Here is a 19,010-nt window from a genome sequence, read left to right as displayed (position 1 = left end):
GGCAAAACATAAAAGCAATAATTGTTCACACAGGCCGGTTGAACCTCTGCCATGAATTTCAATCTGGATTTTGCAGATCCCCGAGGGATCCATGGATGAATTTGAGAAAGAACAGTGCATAATTTTGGAGGTGAATCACTAAAACAGAAAGGCCAAGACACATTTTATGATGGGTTGCTTAGGGAATGATAAGTAGGACATGGCCTGTGGTAGACAAGGCAGTGGGGTGGATGGCATACAGTTAAAAAAAGACAAACGATCGCACAAAACCAAATTAGTTCAACTAACATTAAGCTTTTATTTAGCAACAATAGAAATTCTGTATTGATATCCAAAAGAGTGATACCAGGAAAAAAAAACAAAAAAACAACTAAAACTTATAGCAGCTATCCACAACATGAAAAAAGGTATATTCAGTGCTTGAGTGTGAAGGAGGTAAGGCTTGCATAGTTATAGTGACGCACATGCATTTATTGAGGTGTTAGATTTCAATTAGATCAACAGCACTGGGAATATAATTATACTTTAACTATGGCAAGACCTTTTTACACACGCACACACACACACACACACACACACACCTATAAGTGCAGAGCCAGTGTCCCTGCTTCAGTAGAGTAAAAAGTGCTACAGTATCTACAGTCAGGTAGACTCATGTGCAACTCCGTTAGTCTCTATACACTTCTATACAGTACATAGTTGAGGGCTTAATGATGATTTAAACATTCATTTTATCTTGAAAACCTAAGTCTTATTTCTGTGGTAGTTTCCGTGATTCTCATCTGATGTGGTATCAATTTACTCACCATCATCAGCTCTGAAGACGAATGGCAAGACAGAGATTAACAATCAGCAGATTTTGAACACATCCAGTCAAATACTAATTATCTGCAACACTCATTGTACTTCAAGGCATGTATTCTCTAACTGTTCCCTTATTAATACTCTGCAATGAATTATAGAATGAATAATAGAATAAGAGTTAAATAAACCTGTAATGAGTATGCTCAGGATGCATCATGCACTCCATTGTAGCAGTCTGCAGTAGCCTCGATGCTCTGAAGCCGATGAGTAAAATGTTTTCATCACCAGCAGGAATTACGGACAAACTACCAGGAACAAAACCAAGGTTGCCGTTTAAACACTCCATCTATCTAACAAATATATATTAATATAAATATTCCTAAAATACATTCTAGTTTTTCCAATACATGCCTACACCATACTTAAGTGGTCAAGGACCGTAATAAATAAGCAAAAAGAGAGTTTTTGTGCTTTCCGTTCATACACATCTATTTAAGAATATATACCTCTGGCTCCGTTCAGTGTTTTAAGGACACTGGTTGTAGGACAAACCTCAGAACAGCAGATAAAGTCCAAAAGGTGGTAAAAGTAGGTATCCAACTGGATGGATTCATGGATCTGAGTGCATTTCTACTTATTAGTAGATGTCAGGCAGGTGAGTGTAGTTCCTGTCCCAGTAGCCTTTCAAGTAGAGCCAGTCCTGAGCTTTGTTGTGAGGGTTGGGTCCTTGCTGGAACCACCTGCAGAGTTTGAACAAGAAAAAGAATCATTTAATATGATTACAGTTCCATTTCTTATCCTTCTTATCTTGTTATTCTTATCTTTTTTTATCTTCTCCATCTCTGCTAGTCTCTGAGAGCTACCAAAAATGTATGACTACAATGAAAAATAAAGTGTCTTATGCCTTATGGGAAACACAGACAAGTCAAAACACGCACAGACTGCATAACACAATTCTTCCTTGTTCAAAACCAATTATCCAGTATCAAACATCAGCATCGACATGACTGCCAGAATCTTGAAAAACAGACAATTGCAGTTATGCATTTTGTCCTGAGGAGGGCGGTGTGGTGTAGTGCAGCACTTCACACCAAAGAAAGCAACAGCAATAAAGCAAAGCTCTGAACCAAACCTTGGGCCAAGTGCAGCATTCCTTCTCAAGTATAATAAAGGGGCGGCATAATTGGCAAAACAAGACAATAAGGGAGGCAATTAGTAAAAAACATATCATCAAAGCAATGGCATTACATCCCATTACCCTGTGACTGACCTTGTTTTCCAGTCATCTGATGATTTGGTGCGGTTTTTCCGGGCCATTCTCTGTTTTTCCTCAAGTCTCTTCTTCTCTGCACTTGCCAAATCTGTAAAGGAGAGCACAATAAAGAAAACCTGGATAGGACCACAGATGGTTTTTAAGCTGGTGTGGCAAAAAAAAACAAACAAACTATGTCATAAACTGTACCTATATCTCCATTCTCCATGGCGCGAATGTCAGGTCTGAGGCGACTATCTGTTAGAGGAATAACTCCCTCCATGCTCTTCTCCAGCTCATTGAGGTGCATTGCGAATGTTGAGAATGCATAGAACTGCCACACAGAGAAGAAACAACCATAAAATATCTGCTGTCATAGATGACAAATAATACAAAAACACCTCATGTTTGAATGTACCTGCTGCTATGATGACATAATTTCCCCTTGGGGGTCAATCAATCAATCAATCAATCAATCTATCTATCTATCTATCTATCTATCTATCTATCTATCTATCTATCTATCTATCTATCTATCTATCTATCTATCTATCTATCTATCTATCTATCTATCTATCTATCTATCTATCTATCTATCTATGCCCTTATGCCAGACTTTCTTTATTAGATTTACACATTTTTCTTCCTCCACCCTCTCCTGTCTCCTCGTACCTTGGCTGAGTTGTCTGGTCGAGGAGTTATCCTCCAAATGAGCTCGCTGCCTGGGATGACCTGCACTGTCTCAGCATCAGGCAGAGGCATCTCTTCTGGCTCCTCATCCACACTGCTCTGAGACACACACATACCCACATTCGACTTTTAGGGAAATTTCACCCCCAAAACCAAAAGTACATATTTTTTCTCTTACCTGTGGCAACATTTATCCAACAAAATGTTTTTGGTGTGAATTGCAGAGTTTTGGAGATATGAGCGGTAGGGAGCTCTGCCTTCCCTTGAATCTAATGGAACTAGATGGCACTTGGTGCCCAAAGAGCCAAAAACTAAATGGGAAAAATTCAACAACAATGTCACTTTCTAGAAATCATGACCCAAACACTCAAGAAAGTCCACACACCTTAAACTACACCTGCCAAGCGTATCAACACCCAGAAGGAAGCGAGCATCTACTCATGGATGGCATTAATATTCACACCCCACATTGTCACAATAAGAGACCTCGCGTCCATGAGCAGATGCACGCTTTTCTCTGTGTGGCATGGCCGAAAGAAAATAGTTCCTACAAGAAACTGCTTAAAAACGTTGCTGCTATCGCCAAAAATCTGCAACGCACACCAAAACACTCTAGATGTATAAATGTGCTACAGGTAAGAGAAAAAAAAAAAAGGTATTTTTGGGTGAAATGTCCCTTTAATTTAAACCAAATGGGAAAAGAACATACGTGATTTTAAAAGCAGTAAAACTGAATACCTGTTTATTTCCCTTTTTATCATCTGAATTCTTCCTGTCAGTCTTTTTGTGGGCATCAAAGGAAGCACAGTCTACTGTGTATAAGCATTCAGTCCATTTGCCGTATATTGCACAAAGCTTCTTTTTGCTGCAACCAAAGACAAAAATATTAATAAAACAGGTTCAGTTACATCATTACTGAGCATTACTGCTCTGACAATTTCAAACTCCTTTGATATAAACATCTTGTTCTGTTATGTAAAATAATTAACAATGTAGTAATTATTATAAATGTACATAACTTTGGGGCAATATTAAACATCCAATCAATAATGAAATCACTGCTAATTAAAGGGAGAAGATACCTTTTATCTAGAATATATCCCTCCACTTTATGGAGCTCTTTTCCAAAGAGGCCACAGGGCTTGAACGTCATGCTGCATCTCTCTCCAGTCCTACCACAGGATGACAGGCTGTTAACGAATTCTCTTGCACTATTCTCCTTCGGCAAGATGAGGCTTTCAAACATTAATTATCCTGCTCTCCTATTCTAACGGCAACTGTCCCAGTTCTACTCCCATGATCAATAAGCTGAATCTGAAAGTAGATCAACACTGCACTGCAAAGCACAGAAGGAAAGATATTCATGCACGCGAGTAAAGCAGGCAAACAAGCATTTCCAGACAAACAGGACAGCACGAGGAAAAGGGAGATTTCTAATTACTTGTGATTGATCACTTCCACGTTGCCGTACTGCTCAATCCAAAGCTGGCCAACAATTATATTGTGGACACAGCAGGTGGGATTTGTCCAGGTGTAGGCTTCGTTATATCTGCATAGACAAAAACGCAAAAGGTACACAAGTAAAAAATGATGATGCAAACCCCTAACAAGAGATCAAATCAGATTTACAAAGCAGTCTGAAGACTGCACACTCACTTGGGCAGCTCCAGTGTGATGAGTCCCTTGGGCTCAGCTTCTATGCTCTTTCCCCAAAACTTGAGTTTGGGGTAGATGGAGCCATGGAAGACAAAATCATCCTTGAGGCCTTCAGCTTGAAAGGCACTGACTGGAGGGTGATGGCTTACTTGCTCTGATATCCACCTGAAGCCCAAATCTTCTCTGAAGGACAACAGAGACATTATATGTCATTACTAATAGTGAGAGGTTTTGTGTGCTCATTGAAGATGTGTGCATTTTAGGGCTGTCAAGGAATATTTTAAATTTGAATATATATTCGAATATCTTTTAAAAAATGGAGATTCGATTGTGAAAATTAATATTTGTCTGTGGAGAAAAAACACATCAGCAGCTGCTTTGCGAGTGGGTGCACGGCATGACGGGTCGGGTCACAGGAGTCGCACTTGCACAGCGTCACTCACTGCCGAAAGTGAGATGTGAAAAAAACTGTGGCAGATGGAGATGGCAGCGAGAAAAACAAAGTGGCAGAAAGTGTTTTTTTTTAGAGTGAATATTCAAATGTCATTTTGGAGCAATTTTAACAGCCCTAGTGCATTTAAGGTACTGACCAACCTGCTGTCTTACCTGATGAGCTCATAGGTTTCCCCGAGTAGTGGGTTGAAGGGTTTCCCAGTCCTCTCCCACTGCGATGCTACAGCCGACACAGCAAATGCTGCAACACACTACAGAGCAGTGACTTATGATAACAAAATTACAGGTAACATATTGCATATTTTTAAGTGACTATACTGGGTGTCTGCTATCATTAAAAAAAGAAAAGATTGGCATTGTGCTACCTTCATCCTCTCGACAGAGTCTGTGGTGGCATTGGCCTGGTGGATGAGGTGGGTGTGCTCCATGTACTCTGTCAACCGCTGCAGGAAACTCAGAGGCTCATTAAATATCACAGGCATGGCAATCTTTGACAACTCCTGAAAAAGATGTTTGAGGAGATAAAAGAAAACCATGAGGACACAGACACATAGGCAAAGGACTGTGCATTTCTACTCTGAGTTTCGATGTAATTAGGTGCAGCTCTAAAATCTAATCCAATACAATAGAGCTGATATCTGTGGTACGCTGTAAGTCTACAGGCTGTAGTTTGCAGTTAATGAATAAAAAACTTGTGCGATAAACAACCACATGACTGCACTCTTCTTGCATACCCCATGTGAGTCTGTGTATCTATCTCTGTCTGTCCACTGAAGTGCTGATGTATGAATCATTAGCCACATTTAATTGGGGGGAAAAAACATTAATAGACATTATCAAATGTAATTAAATCCTGGCAGAGCCTGAGTGAGGACTGAGATCCCTTAGGACTCAAAGACACTGATACTAATGACTATTATACTCCTAAAGCCACCATAAGTTAAGGATGAAGTACGAAAACTGATCATTCACAATTACCTACATTTGTGTCTGAAGTCAGCATAATAAATAAATAAATCTGTCTGTTCTCACCATGCCGATGCATTTTTTCAGGATACTCCAGATGCTGACATCATTCCTGGAGAACATGGGAGCCGGTAAACATGATCTGTTGGCCAATGAGGGAGAAATACCATCAGCTATTTGTATCAGTGCCATGATATCCATCTATGAGTAAATACAGCAATTTCCAAAGATGAGAATCATTCGATTGTTTATTTTGTGTCAAGTGTGCAATTTATAGCAGGCAGACGCTGAAGCCTGAGGGCATGTGATCTCATCTCCTCCACACTCAAAATTATTTACTGTTCTAATATGGCACTCAGCAAAAATCCAATACCTCATCCAAGTATTGGGTAAACCACACAGTGTTTTGTCTGCTGCACGCTGCTAGGACAAGATAGCTTGAACCACCATTTGGGAACAAAGTCATCTGACACCTGTAAGCTAATGAGCTTTCAGCTGCTCTGATCAAGCCTCATGCAATACTCATGACTGGATGTACAACTGCATGTGTATGTTGGTTTGATGGTTATAAGAGGTCTTAAATTGATCTTTTTGCATATAAAACTGGGCACAAAAACACTCACTTTTACCAGATAATTACATTCACACCAAAACTTCCTCTGCCTTTGCTTCATGACTTCATCTGCTTTGTTATGTGACTCAGTTTATCTTCCAGCCTAGCTAACTGTAGCGTGGACTGTTTTACAGGTATGCCGACTGGAGGCAGATGGTGTTCTTGTTTAAAACTGAGAGCTGAGGCAACCGCACAAATAAAAGCCATTACTTCAGCTAAATAAACAGAGAGGTAGGGGGGTGGGGGTTTGCTATATCTGTAGGATGAGCAGAGCAGTGATGCATGGCACACTGTACTTGTGGCCTAGTTTGTGTTCCTACAGATTCGCCCCCAAAAATGTATTTTTACATAGATTTCTTTTCCCGGATTTCAAAAAACTGAAATATGGTAACAGGGTTTTCTATGTTCAAATGAAACTAAACTTGTATGTCTGAGATCTTTGGTCACTGGAACACAAAAATGATGATCCTCATGAGTTATCATTCTCATGTTTCAGGCTTTCTAAAAAATAAATAAAATGGAAATCAGATAGGATTATCCATACACATGAACATGCTTAGCATCTATGTCTCAAAGCAAATACTGTCCATCGTTGAGCTCTTCAAACATGCATAAAATAAAACATGGCACTGCTGTACACTTGTGTCAACAACACGTTATTTTGTGGTTCGGTGTCGTCATAGAAAGGTAAACATTGAGAGAAATGTTCAACAACTAGACTTAGGCCTGTCTATGGGCAACCAGGGACAGACTTTGAATGACAGGAGTAATTCCAAATAAACAGACACCTCATACATCTTTAATGCACAAAGCACACACGCACACAGACAGAACTAGCCGACCAGTCAGTCCTCTCTCCTCCAACTCCTACTCTGAGCCAGCACATACTAAATTATTCATGGATCACTTGTTGGATTAAGGAAGAAAGGCCAAGCCAGAATCAGCATCCGCAGAAATGAAAGAGATTGTCAAATCTTCACGAAACTCCCCACCACTACCACCACTGAGCACCGAGTGCTACTTGTTCGCTTGGAGGGCTGGATCCGACAGGAAAAACAAGACAGGCTATTCTCTGTGGATTGGGTGCTCAAACAAAAACACCCGACGACAAAAACAGGCTGGAGTGGAAAGGTAGGATCTGATTACACAGACTCTGCCATTCACTGACCTATCGTCTTGCTGATTAATGTCTGCAAACTGTGGTCAGACAAACATACTAAAAAGTCACATATATGCTTTTTTAAATTGCTCAGCAATGTAAAATGATATTCCAATAATAGTGATAATCCTTTTAAACAAAGCTTTGCATGTAACAAACAGTGGACAGGTTGTCTGGAGAGCACTCAGCATGGCCGACATTACATTTCCACTCGTCTCCTTCCCATCTTTTAAGCCAGTAAACAAGCATGACATCATAACTGGAGCGTGTCCCACCTGTGCTTCTTGACTCCATTGTACTGGGCTGGTTGGTTGCCATGGTCACCCTCCCCTGACATTCCGGTAGGCCCCCTGAGTGCGCTGGGATGGCAGAGGCTGCTGAGAAGGGGGGTGTCTCTCCCCTCGTCCTCTTCACAGGAGTAGCTGGCCACAGACAGGAAGCCGCTCACAGACAGTTCAGACTCCGACTCTGTGGGATGACGACAGGGAGCAGACGCCAGGTCATGCCAAGTGTGCCAGGTCAAGAACACTCACACATGCATACATAAATACATACATGCAGGTTTAAGTGGCCCAGCTCAGAAAAGCTGCGGCTTGAACAGTGCACTGTCCACAAATAAAGCACTTGAGTGCTTGAGTTCCTCTCCAGTCCCCCCCCCCTCCTCCCTGCTGCCAGCCAAACCCCACCTGAGGATTATGTTCCAATGAGAGGCCACACAGAGGCTTCATTTCCTACAACATTGTTTGCTCTATGCTTGCTGAATGCTACTCCTCCCACTATCCAGCACTCTCATTGACGGTACACATACTCACATATACAAAGGAAGGGGAGAATAGTCTAGTGTTTGCCTATGCTGGTCTGAGTGCTTATAATAAGTACATGTATACAGAAATAAAAAAAATAAAAAAATCAGACTGCTGCATGGTTGCACCCTTTGCACTGTGTTCAAGATACAACACAGCTTCATGAAGATCATCTCTATAAACAGAAACACGTGACTGGGTTTTACACACTCAGCTCAGTGTGTAATTCTTCTGAGTCTAAGGGCAGTGTGTGTCTGGCTAGTAGATAACTCAGAGCCATCTATGAATAATGCAATAATTCCAGAGAAAGATCGGTCCACAGTGGGCGGCTATGGCTCAAGAGGCAGAGCGTGCACTGATCACAGGGTTGGAGGTTCAGTCCCTGACCTCCTGTTGTCTATATATCCAATTGTCCTTGGGCAAGACATTGAACCCCAAATTGCTACAGTTGGTCAGGCCAGCCCCCTGCGTGGTATCTCGCTGCCATCAGTGTGTGACTGTGGGTGAATGAGCAGAAGAATAATTATAAAGTGCTTTGCATAAATGTGCTATATAAATATTAAATAATTATATAACATTTTGTAGAAAGAAGTGTACTATTCACTATAACTGTATACTGTATATAGTGAACAACAGTGCTGTAAAAACTGTCTGAGGCTGCAGATTGCAACTAACTGAATACGCTTCACCTCACCTTCTCCTACGATGAACATGAAAAGGCACACATTGGACCTCTAATAATGACTGTATTTGAACAACTACAGCAGTAAGAGTGTCAGGCTAATCACCATCTTATTACCCTTGGGGATAAGAGAGGAGGACAGTGGCGATGCTGTCTGGGCAATCTCAGAGACAGAGTGCCAATCGACTGAGTGGCATCTAGTACAACCACACAAACAGCAAAGCTATGCTTATTCTTCTGTAAGTGAAGTGAGAACTGATTGTAAAAACATTTCTTAAAGTTATGTTTACATTCAGGCCTGACAAAATTGTTGTGTTGTGCCCATTTGTTTGGTAAAATCTGATATTGTTTCCATCCATGTTTGCAAGCTACCAAGCATTTTTCTTCTTCCCTACCTTTGTTGGCACATTGCTGGGCTTCTTTGTGCTTTACTGCAATAAATCAATTCAGCAGGAATATGTAAGAGTAAAAAATGCTGTTATGGATCTATAACCTGTTCAATATATAAGATTTTAGTAATAAACTTTATTGTCCAAAATGACATCAAAGCATTGAAACAGTAAACCCATTGGGAATTTAGTAATTATAAATTAGCCATGCATCTTTTTCTGCATCATAGTTAGAAGAAAAAGAAGAAAAAGTATTCATGTCATAGCATGTCAGGCAATATCTATACGAATACCGATATATCTGTGATAGGCTCCAGACTGTCTGTCGACTGCATGTACACTCACACACATCATGGTATGAGCAAAACGGGACCTACATGTGGAAGTTTTCCTTGAGACGACAAAACCTCTACATGTAATACTTTGCAGTGGGTGAAACAAGCACTACTCTGTGAACAAGTCATTTAGCTCAGTATGGGCACCATTAGTAAAAGAAGTAAGAAGCATAAAATTACTCGAGAACAAAGTGCTTCAGATGCCGCTTCAGACTTAATTCGCCAAATTTATGATCTGGCACGGACACTACATGCAGCACTGTAATGATGGTCTGATCACCCCAGTAAGATAAAGACTTCTTGAATACTTCACTGACTGTCCACCTCAGGGGCTGCTGACCTGACACAGCGTCATAGAAGTCATCTCCAGTGAGGGTACTGAGACTAGACCTCCTTCTCTTACACAGGGACTTCTGGAGTTCGTGGTGCTCAGTCGCCAATGTCTGCAGAGCCTCTGTCAGAGCTTTGTTCTTCTCCTCCTCCTGCTCCAACTTCAGACTCCAACCCTGCTAACACAGGACCACCAGTCAAATAAAACACAGAGATGAGATCATTAAATGAAGCGGATGAGCTCATTTATTTTTGACCCTACGTGCGTATAGTGTAGACAGTATTGCTGGAAAATTAGTGACAGACTGATGGTTTGATTGATATGAAAGTATTGATCTGTTCCTGTCACTGCCACATTGTGTGCGTCTTTGTGATTCTGATGGTCATTGTTCTAACCCTGCCTACAGATCTGGTTTCCTCCCATCGGAACCAAACACCCCAGTCTCTGAGAGCTCTGTAGCCCAGGATTGAGTGTCCCTTCAGAGCAACCTGAGCTAGGCCACTGTGGGACAGACCAGATCAGTGTTTCCTATTGCCAATCGCTTCTGTTTGTGCACCCATTACTATCTAAACTGAAGACAGGCAAAGTAAGAAAAACCACAGATGCTACCAATAATGATACAGAATAAGACAATGGCTATAACAACAGTGTTTTTTGAAAAGGATATCCATCAAGTCAGTCCATTTCTGCGTATCAAACACAGAGCAAGAAAGCATCTACAAAGCGAAGGAAATGCACTAATCATAAAAATGGAGCAGAGCCTCCACGGTTTAGAGAAACTACCAGAGTCACCTTGAGGAAGGAAGCCAGCGTGAGAGAAATTGGAGCTTGTAAATAACACTGTACAGTAAATCTGAGGCTGCAAAGTAGGGCCAGTGTCTTCTACTGAAGACGAAAAGTTCATCCTCATCTCTCATACTGCCTGAAGAATTATGTGCTGTGGGCACAGCAGCGCATAAAGAAACACCTGCCATCGCATCTGCTGATGTGCTCTAAGCAGGTTATACAACAGAATATGATTTAAAACAGAATGTGATCATTTTCTAATCCTTTTTGACATATACTCAGTCTAACAGTGCAAAGACAATATATTTGATAATTTACCTCATCAAATTCATTGATTAGTTCTGTAAATATGTACTGATTCTGAATGTGTTACTGGCAAACCAGTTGGGACAGCAGAAACAAAAGACAGAGTTGTTTAATGCTCAAAAACATCTGTTTGGAATATTCCACAGGTAAACGAGCAAATTGGAGGCTAAAGGTAACAGGCAATACTATTATAACGGGGGCATCCTTGAAAGGCTAAGCGAGAGTTGGCTGTTTCACCGCTTTGTGAATCACATGATTATATACACATGATATTACCACACTTCATCAAACTGTTGTCCTGTAAACACAGTTCATTTCCAAATGATTGCATTCTATTTACCTTTTGCATATCACCCTAACTGTTTTGCAAACTGGATTATATATAAGGATTTTCTATTTAGCAATGGCACAGCTGGTAGAGCTCTCCTACTGCTCAGTTGAATCTCGCGTGTGATGGACAGTTTCAGTTCATCCGCCTGCTTTTTACCAAACAGTTTTTTGCAGTTCTTTCCAAGTTGGAACATAAACTGCTTCAGATTCCAACCACACATGATGGATGAAGCAGAGAAAATATTGAATGACATATCAAACTTCAAAAGGCTGTCAATACAGACATTTGTTAAATAATATTGATTGATTCCAATCTATTGCCATCTGATTGGCACACCTCTATTACCAGTGAAGTTTATTGTGCGAATAAAATGATTGAAATACATAATATGATAAGGCTTAACTCAGCAAACCTTCATTATACACACAGTACAGAAAGGTGAGGATGAATCTTTTGCAACCAAATGCAGATCCAAACTCGCAGAGGGACATGAAACGCCTTTCATCAGAACCTTTCAAGCTACATTAAGTTTATCCCGACTGATGCTTTCATAACCTTGCCATATATCATCCTGTTTCGACAAAAACACACATCTGACGTAACCAGAAACCCACAACCACACTAAAGCTATCCATGTTCACTTTACATAGACCTCTGTACACTTGAAATAAGACATGCGGTGTACACATACGGAAGAACTGTGACAGAAGTCAACAAACAGCTTCGTTCACACAAGGTTTGGCGGCTGTCTAGCACATACAGTGAAGGATAAACTTCACACTTCTGTTCTTGGTGTCATCACACTTGGGATCCTGTATTTTCATATGTGTTATGTGTAGACATAAAAATACAGTATCACTTGAGATACGCAGATTCTGTGCAGAAAAAGTCAAGTTTCTGAGAAATTAGCAGGTTAATGCTAAGGAAAACAACTAAAACCACATCATGTGGTTGGATATTCATTGTTATCCTATTGTTTTAAATTCTGCTACTACCTGCCAATTTGGCAAAAATAGCACTTTTTACATATTTCTAATTAACAACAGCAAAACACACTGACAAATGAGAACCACTCGGCATATCGTATGTGTGTCCAAAAAAAAGAAAAAAAGAAAAAAGGGGAATCGTCAATGGAAGCCTCTTTTTATATGTATGGTGTAAAGTAAATGAGCTCGCTATGTCTGTCCCAGGCACTTGGCTTAAGAGCCCACCCAGGGACAGAACACTTTGTTGTGTAACTATCCCAGCTCTTTTGCTCTCACTGCATCCTCTCGCCTGAGCACAAACAGCGCTATTTTAAGCCCTGCTGAGGCAGTGTGCAATGGCTGTTGCCGAAGCCTGGGAGGAAAGCTTCTCCTTGGCCAACACCCCACAGGGTACCACTTTCACTTTGTTCTAAATGTTGTTTTCTCTGCTGAAGGGGAAGCTAATCACAGAGGTGAATTTATTATAGGTCTTTACAGTACTCTGTAACTGTAACAAACTGCATCAAACTGTACATGACTATGATGGCTGGGAGCTAAAAAATGATTCCATTCGAGCGTGACGTGAGAATCGGTGCAGCAAAGAGACCCAGAAACCAATTACACAGAAATGCTTGCAGGTACTTCTCTATCCATACACACCCTTCGCTGAAAGGTCATAATTCAAAGAGATACGGTTGACACTTTCGCCTTTTATACATATCTCCTGATAAAGAAGGATGTCAGTGCAGAGAGCTAAGCACATTTAGCTGTGCCCAGTGAAGTCTCTCCTGGGTGTGAGATGACAGTCGGCCGGTCAGTTACCCATGTGGGGATGTTTCAGATAAAAGGTCAAATGGTACTTTGTGTTCCCTCCAGTCTCCAAGGGTTTGAAGGACAGTCTGCCTTCTGATACCATTTTAATGCCAAAACTGGCGAGAAGATGCAGGTTTTTTTAAACACAGGTAACGATTGACTACTTTCCCATTGCCATGAGACGAGTTTGTCTTTCGCTTTGATTCTTCCTTTTTTCACCTTCCATGGGAACAGTCGACAATGCTACAGTGGCTACTTTTACTTCAGTCTCTCTTTCAACTATAAATGCAGATTGAATTATGTTTAAGTGCTATTTGGATGTTGACGGACAGAAAAGTTTCTATGTACCTAACAATTTGTAGCTATTTACATGTACGAAGCACTTTTTTACTAGCCATATATGAGCGAATTGTAACGTGATGAGAAAAATGTGCCTATTGACGATTTCCTAAAGTTGTTTAAACGTCTAATTTGTAAGAGAGTTTATTTTTGAGACTCATTCCCAACTCGTTTAATATTTTCGCTTTGAGTTTCCAAACTAGTCAAATATTGACGGTTTGGGATTGTAGGTCAGGTCAGACTTCTATCCTGAAGCATCAATATGTGACGGGTTGGCAACTTTTACAAGTTGGACTGTGGACTTTTTGTAAGGGACTTGGATCTGATTTTCTGTGACAGTCCAAAGGGTGACATTATGCAGGCTCGAGTGCCGCTTCTCAGTGCCGCTCTCTGCTCCACTAACAGAGAGCACCAGTAACTAACTTTAGATTAGAAATGGAGTCCACTATTGTAAACTGATGTCTGGCCTCCAGCATAACACAGAAGCTCCACAGAGGCCCTTCGACTTTAAAGTGCTTCATAGCGCTGCGCAGGAAAAGGAGTGCTAATGAGCGGGTCCATCTGGGTGTCATGTTTCCATCATAACTAATTAGAACTTGAGCCAATAAATACTTGCAAATATTGTAGAGACATGTGACCCGAGAATGGATGCCGATTTGTATTTTTCTGCTAAAAGACAAAAGCCAGATGTTAGTCGTGTTAGTAGTTTTTGTGTCCAGTGTGAATAAGGCTACCATGCTGCCATTTCTCTTGCCGTCAGAGAAATACAAACTGACAGACCTGCTTATCTGCATGTCATCCATTAATGATTTCATGCTGTAAGCCTCCATTTGTTTTCTTGACAGGTGTGGAAGCCTGCTGCCTAGGTTGGGCTTATAAATCTGTGTGTGTGTTACTGTCACAATCCCCGGGAGAGTTTCTGTGCAGGACTGTCTATCCACAGCTCAGTCTTCACGACAACATTTTAGTCAGAAGCCAAGTGAGCAGCACAAATGTCTCCTCTTTAGATGCTGTGTGTAGTCACAAACCAGTCACACTGTGCCCTGCATGTACTGTATAAATGTGGCACTCTCATTAGCATACTTTAGTTCTGCAGCAGACGGTGAAATGGGTCACAACACTCTCGCTGAAGGGCAACACTGTAACTGCTTCAAGACTATTTCACATCTGCCCTTTTGTCAAATAAGAATTACAACCACACGTGATTACTGGATTTTATGTACTGCAGGAAACAAATATGTACATGGCAGCAAATAGAGACATCTGCGGTGGGACAATGGGTATATGGGATTAGAGTTAATACTGCTTAATACAGCCAATCTCAGCAGGGTAGGAAATATAATCCAGTTAGAAGACGTAGTAGTGTCAGATCAGCATGAGACCCATGCATGTAACGCATGCTTCAACATGCTTGTTAAGCCATTTTCTTCCTTTAACACCATCTGGTTGTTTGAAATGTATTCAGTGTCCATTGTCATTAAGACTTAAATGCTTTCTGCACTGCTATGAATGTTCTCAGCCTCCCTGTTATGACAATGCTGGGTTATTTCTTGTGACAGGACAGCAGCTGGAGCCGGTCCACATTAACATGCTGCATTTAGCCACTGTTGTGTTATATCCAGATGACTTGCAAAGAGGAGTTTACTCTATTGATGCAGAATTAATTCAGTTATCTTCACCTAAATATACAAAATCACATACGGAGACAAAAGTGTTCTCAGTGGTGTCTCTCTCTCTCATATTTTTTATATTATATTTATATATATATATATATATATATATATATATATATATATATATATATATATATATATATATATGTATATATATATATATATATATATATCTATAGATATATATATATACACACATACACATATACATACATACACATATACATACATACACACACACACACATACATACACACACACACACACACACACACACACTCTTAATTCCTTCTTTGCTAATGGTTTTACAATAAAAGAGCTGCAGTACAGACCATAATATAACCAGCAATTAGCAGAAAGTCTCCGCATCTTAATGTGCTATTGTGCTGAGTCAATTTCAAAGAAATTGGTAGTGAGACAAGTAAGTGTGAAATCGTCTCTCAGATCTTAAAGCATAAAAATGTTTAAAACACACAATATTTACATATCACTGTATTAGATAATCCACAATGCAATTTAATCTATCCCTCACTGTGCTCTTACATTGACTGAATTCATTACATTATAAATTGATCTCATTAAAAAAGATGCATTGAGCAGTGTAGCGTTAAGCATCACTTCAAACATGCTCACTTTCACATGCTAAATCCAGTTCATTAAATCCCAGGAATGATCTCTGCATATTGATGAACAGCTTTCTGCCTAAGCTAATGCTTCAGACCAGCTTTAATATCTAAAACATACTAAAAAGATGATACTAAATCTCATCTGTACTAAACTTCAAACACGTTACAGTAAGTCATCAGGGAACCGCACATTTCAACACAGTCAGGTCATTTAGCTGATTCTAAAAAACGACGAGATACAAGACACAAGTGTTTGTTTTATACCTGAGCAGATATCGGGTGAGAGTGTCGTCTCTGTCTCCTCTTCCCTCTGTGTTCGGATGCTCTGGCATGTGGAAGTGTGCCTGCGAGTGTGTGTTTTCACTGTGTGAGGGCAAATGCATGTATCTCCAGCTGAGCCTGTGAATATGCACGCGCTTCAGTTGCGTCGCTCAATGCACAGGCTTTCCCTGGAGCGGGAGTGTGTGGATCCAACTCCAAGGGTGTGTGTGTGTGTGTGTGTGTGTGTCTATGCTGATCCACAAGCTGAGTGCAGACCTAAGCATAAAAGCGGATCTTGCCTGTGTCCTTCCTACAGACGTGCCAGTGATTACCACATAGTTCAATTGTTCCAGCAAGGGCACTGTGCAGCCACTGGGACAGGGACATTTGTATGCACAAACTTCAAACCTGATTGGTATGAGTGGGGCTAACGTAAAGAGGAGGAGCTTGAGGATTTGGTAATCATTCAAGATTATTTAGACAGCCAATAGGAGCGCAGTACATGGGTGAGGATATGAGTGTCAATGAGATGAAGATTCATACATGCTCAGTCAGCTGCAGCTAATTGAAAAAAAAAAAAGGCAAAAAGAAAAATGAAGTGCAAGACTGCACAATGTATGTGTCCTGCATTGTGCCAACACTGGTTCACAACAGTGATAAGATACATCTTTGTAAAGTTTTAATGGCCCTGGTTGTATTTCATTATGTGTGAGGAATGGTATGGCGATGGATCAATTCCAAAGTCATCTGTGTTGTTTGGTGCTTGTTAGTTTGCTAAACCTTGTGCAAATGCTCATACAGGCTAAATTAAGACGATGAAGATGCTTTCCTACCTCCTCCTGTTTTGACAGCAGTTCAAGGCACAGATGGAGAGAAGCACAGGTTTCACTGGAGAGCTCACTGGTCTCTTTGGCTTTCAGTAACAGAGGGCCAGCCAATGCTTTGGAAAAATAATAAAATTAATATATTTTTTATAGTGTAGATGCATAAACTTGGCTGCAGCTAACAGTTCTTCTTAACACTGATTACTCTGTTGACTATTATTAATCATTCTGTTGACAAAATATCAGAGAATAAACATGTAAATGAACGAACGCTCAACTCAGTGTCCCAGAACCCATGTTGAGATTAGTGGTTTTGTATGACCAACAATCCACAACCTTGTATTTCACAATTTGCAATGTACTGAAATGAAACACAGAAAAGCAGAACAGATTTTAAATGTAATATTTTCCATTCTTTTCAACCCCTCATCTTTTTCTTGGGACTAATGGAGGAGCACTGTCGGCTGGTGCGCCATGATCAGAGCATTTAATTTTCTGTGCATTAACTAAATATTGAATGTATAACTATTTTCAGCTCCAGTATAAAACTAGCCAAAGTCAAAACAACAACAAAAGAAAGACACACACTTAGCTCACTAGATATGTGACCAATTCCAGGACTCCTACCAGAATTCTCCTCATTCTTCACCATCGACAGAAATATTGACACTTCACTCTCCAATCTCTGCTGGAGAGTGTTGGCTGCCTGTAAGTGCACAGGACAAAATAGACACTTAAACCTTGGAAACCATCCTCCTTCAACAGCACTTCTTCTGACCCTTCACCTAATAATACACATCATCAAAAAAGTTAATTTTACTTTTAATTTTACCTGAAGGGCGTGTGACAGATTCGTCACTGCGGCGTCCCCATCTGCATCGTCAATTATCTTTTCTTGGGTGCAGTGGCGAGTGCTATAGGATGAATGTGTCTCAAAAGCATCCAACCATCTCTAAGGGGACAAATATTAAGGTTTACAGTGTTACTGAAAGCTCACTTAAGCAAATTAATCAGGCAGTGGGGAAATAGCAACAGCATAGAAGGTGAATCTCGTCTCACTTTTCTTGTTGCCACTGAATCTGTCTTTGAGGGCACCTTAAAATAATGAACAGTGTCATCAAAGCACCTGAGCATGAAGAAGCAGTGATCCCACGGTTTGACCTAGAATGACAAAAATTAAATTACCCACAGTCATGCTTACCGCACTTGATGTCAAACATCATCATGTACAACTACAATGTGATTGAAATTGAAACATTTAGGACTGAGCATCAATGAACATAATCATGAAGGTTAATTACATGAGCCTCTACCGTGTATTACCCACCATGCAGTAGGCTTGTGTAAGAGACTTGGAGCCCTGTTTTCTGACACCAGTCAGTGCGTCAGCCCTAGAAAAAAAAAAGGAACAGATGAGAGAGCACACAGGCAAAGGCATTGTGACACGGCATCAGAGTCCACACACGCACCGTTTAAAACAAAACACAGAAGTAATCCACTTACAGCTCAGATGAAGTTACTGTTTAAACTTCCAGTATTCACTGCAGGCACTGAGCGAGTGCACCGAGGAACTTTCATTTCATTTCAACCACTGCAGGTAACAAGGCATCATCTGATTACATGTGGCTTTTTACGCTCAACAGATCAAGGATGATCAGCATCAGCAAGAGTGAAAAAGAGTTTAAAATAAACTGTGCATGAACACAATACAGAATCAATCGCATTGTTTGTTTGCGTTAAACTCACTAACATCACTAATGTTAGACATGTTATGTTCGAAAAACTAAATTACCTGTTTGGCTAAAGACAAAAGAAATGACAACTTGAGTTTGAGTACAGAAAGCTGAAAGAGATTTTGTTTCTTGTAAACTCATGCAAACCTACACAATACCTAAAATAAGCAACGTGAGATAAGTTGGGCCACTGTGTTTAACTAACTGACATACCGTTAAA

The 19,010-nt window shown here is 40.5% G+C and overlaps 1 protein-coding gene across 12 annotated transcripts in view; it reads right to left on the bottom strand.

Annotated features, from left to right (window-relative positions):
• Positions 1–274: 274 nt before the first annotated feature.
• The window catches only part of LOC119011443 (oxysterol-binding protein-related protein 1-like), a 22,540-nt gene continuing 3,804 nt past the window's right edge, over positions 275–19,010 (bottom strand). For 7 of the 12 annotated variants that reach the window (XM_037084564.1, XM_037084570.1, XM_037084571.1 and 4 more), the window contains 18 exons: positions 18,385–18,448; positions 18,117–18,218; positions 17,890–18,009; positions 17,655–17,763; positions 17,067–17,173; positions 10,143–10,311; positions 7,869–8,061; positions 5,888–5,963; positions 5,221–5,355; positions 5,009–5,106; positions 4,403–4,585; positions 4,188–4,295; positions 3,829–3,918; positions 3,485–3,611; positions 2,729–2,845; positions 2,267–2,390; positions 2,075–2,165; positions 275–1,544 (listed from right to left, as the gene is read on the bottom strand). In XM_037084564.1, the coding sequence (XP_036940459.1) occupies positions 1,442–1,544; positions 2,075–2,165; positions 2,267–2,390; positions 2,729–2,845; positions 3,485–3,611; positions 3,829–3,918; positions 4,188–4,295; positions 4,403–4,585; positions 5,009–5,106; positions 5,221–5,355; positions 5,888–5,963; positions 7,869–8,061; positions 10,143–10,311; positions 17,067–17,173; positions 17,655–17,763; positions 17,890–18,009; positions 18,117–18,218; positions 18,385–18,448 (2,116 nt within the window). In that variant the 3' untranslated portion in view covers positions 275–1,441. Of the gene's footprint in view, positions 1,545–2,074; positions 2,166–2,266; positions 2,391–2,728; positions 2,846–2,924; positions 3,058–3,484; positions 3,612–3,828; positions 3,919–4,187; positions 4,296–4,402; positions 4,586–5,008; positions 5,107–5,220; positions 5,356–5,887; positions 5,964–7,868; positions 8,062–10,142; positions 10,312–17,066; positions 17,174–17,654; positions 17,764–17,889; positions 18,010–18,116; positions 18,219–18,384; positions 18,449–19,010 lie in introns of those variants that run through there. The other 5 variants (XM_037084567.1, XM_037084569.1, XM_037084565.1 and 2 more) reach the window with 4 other exon arrangements.

The sequence above is a fragment of the Acanthopagrus latus genome, chromosome 21, assembly GCF_904848185.1.
Source record: "Acanthopagrus latus isolate v.2019 chromosome 21, fAcaLat1.1, whole genome shotgun sequence".
NCBI classification, from domain to species: domain Eukaryota; kingdom Metazoa; phylum Chordata; class Actinopteri; order Spariformes; family Sparidae; genus Acanthopagrus; species Acanthopagrus latus.
This window is presented reverse-complemented; position numbering and strand designations above follow the sequence as displayed.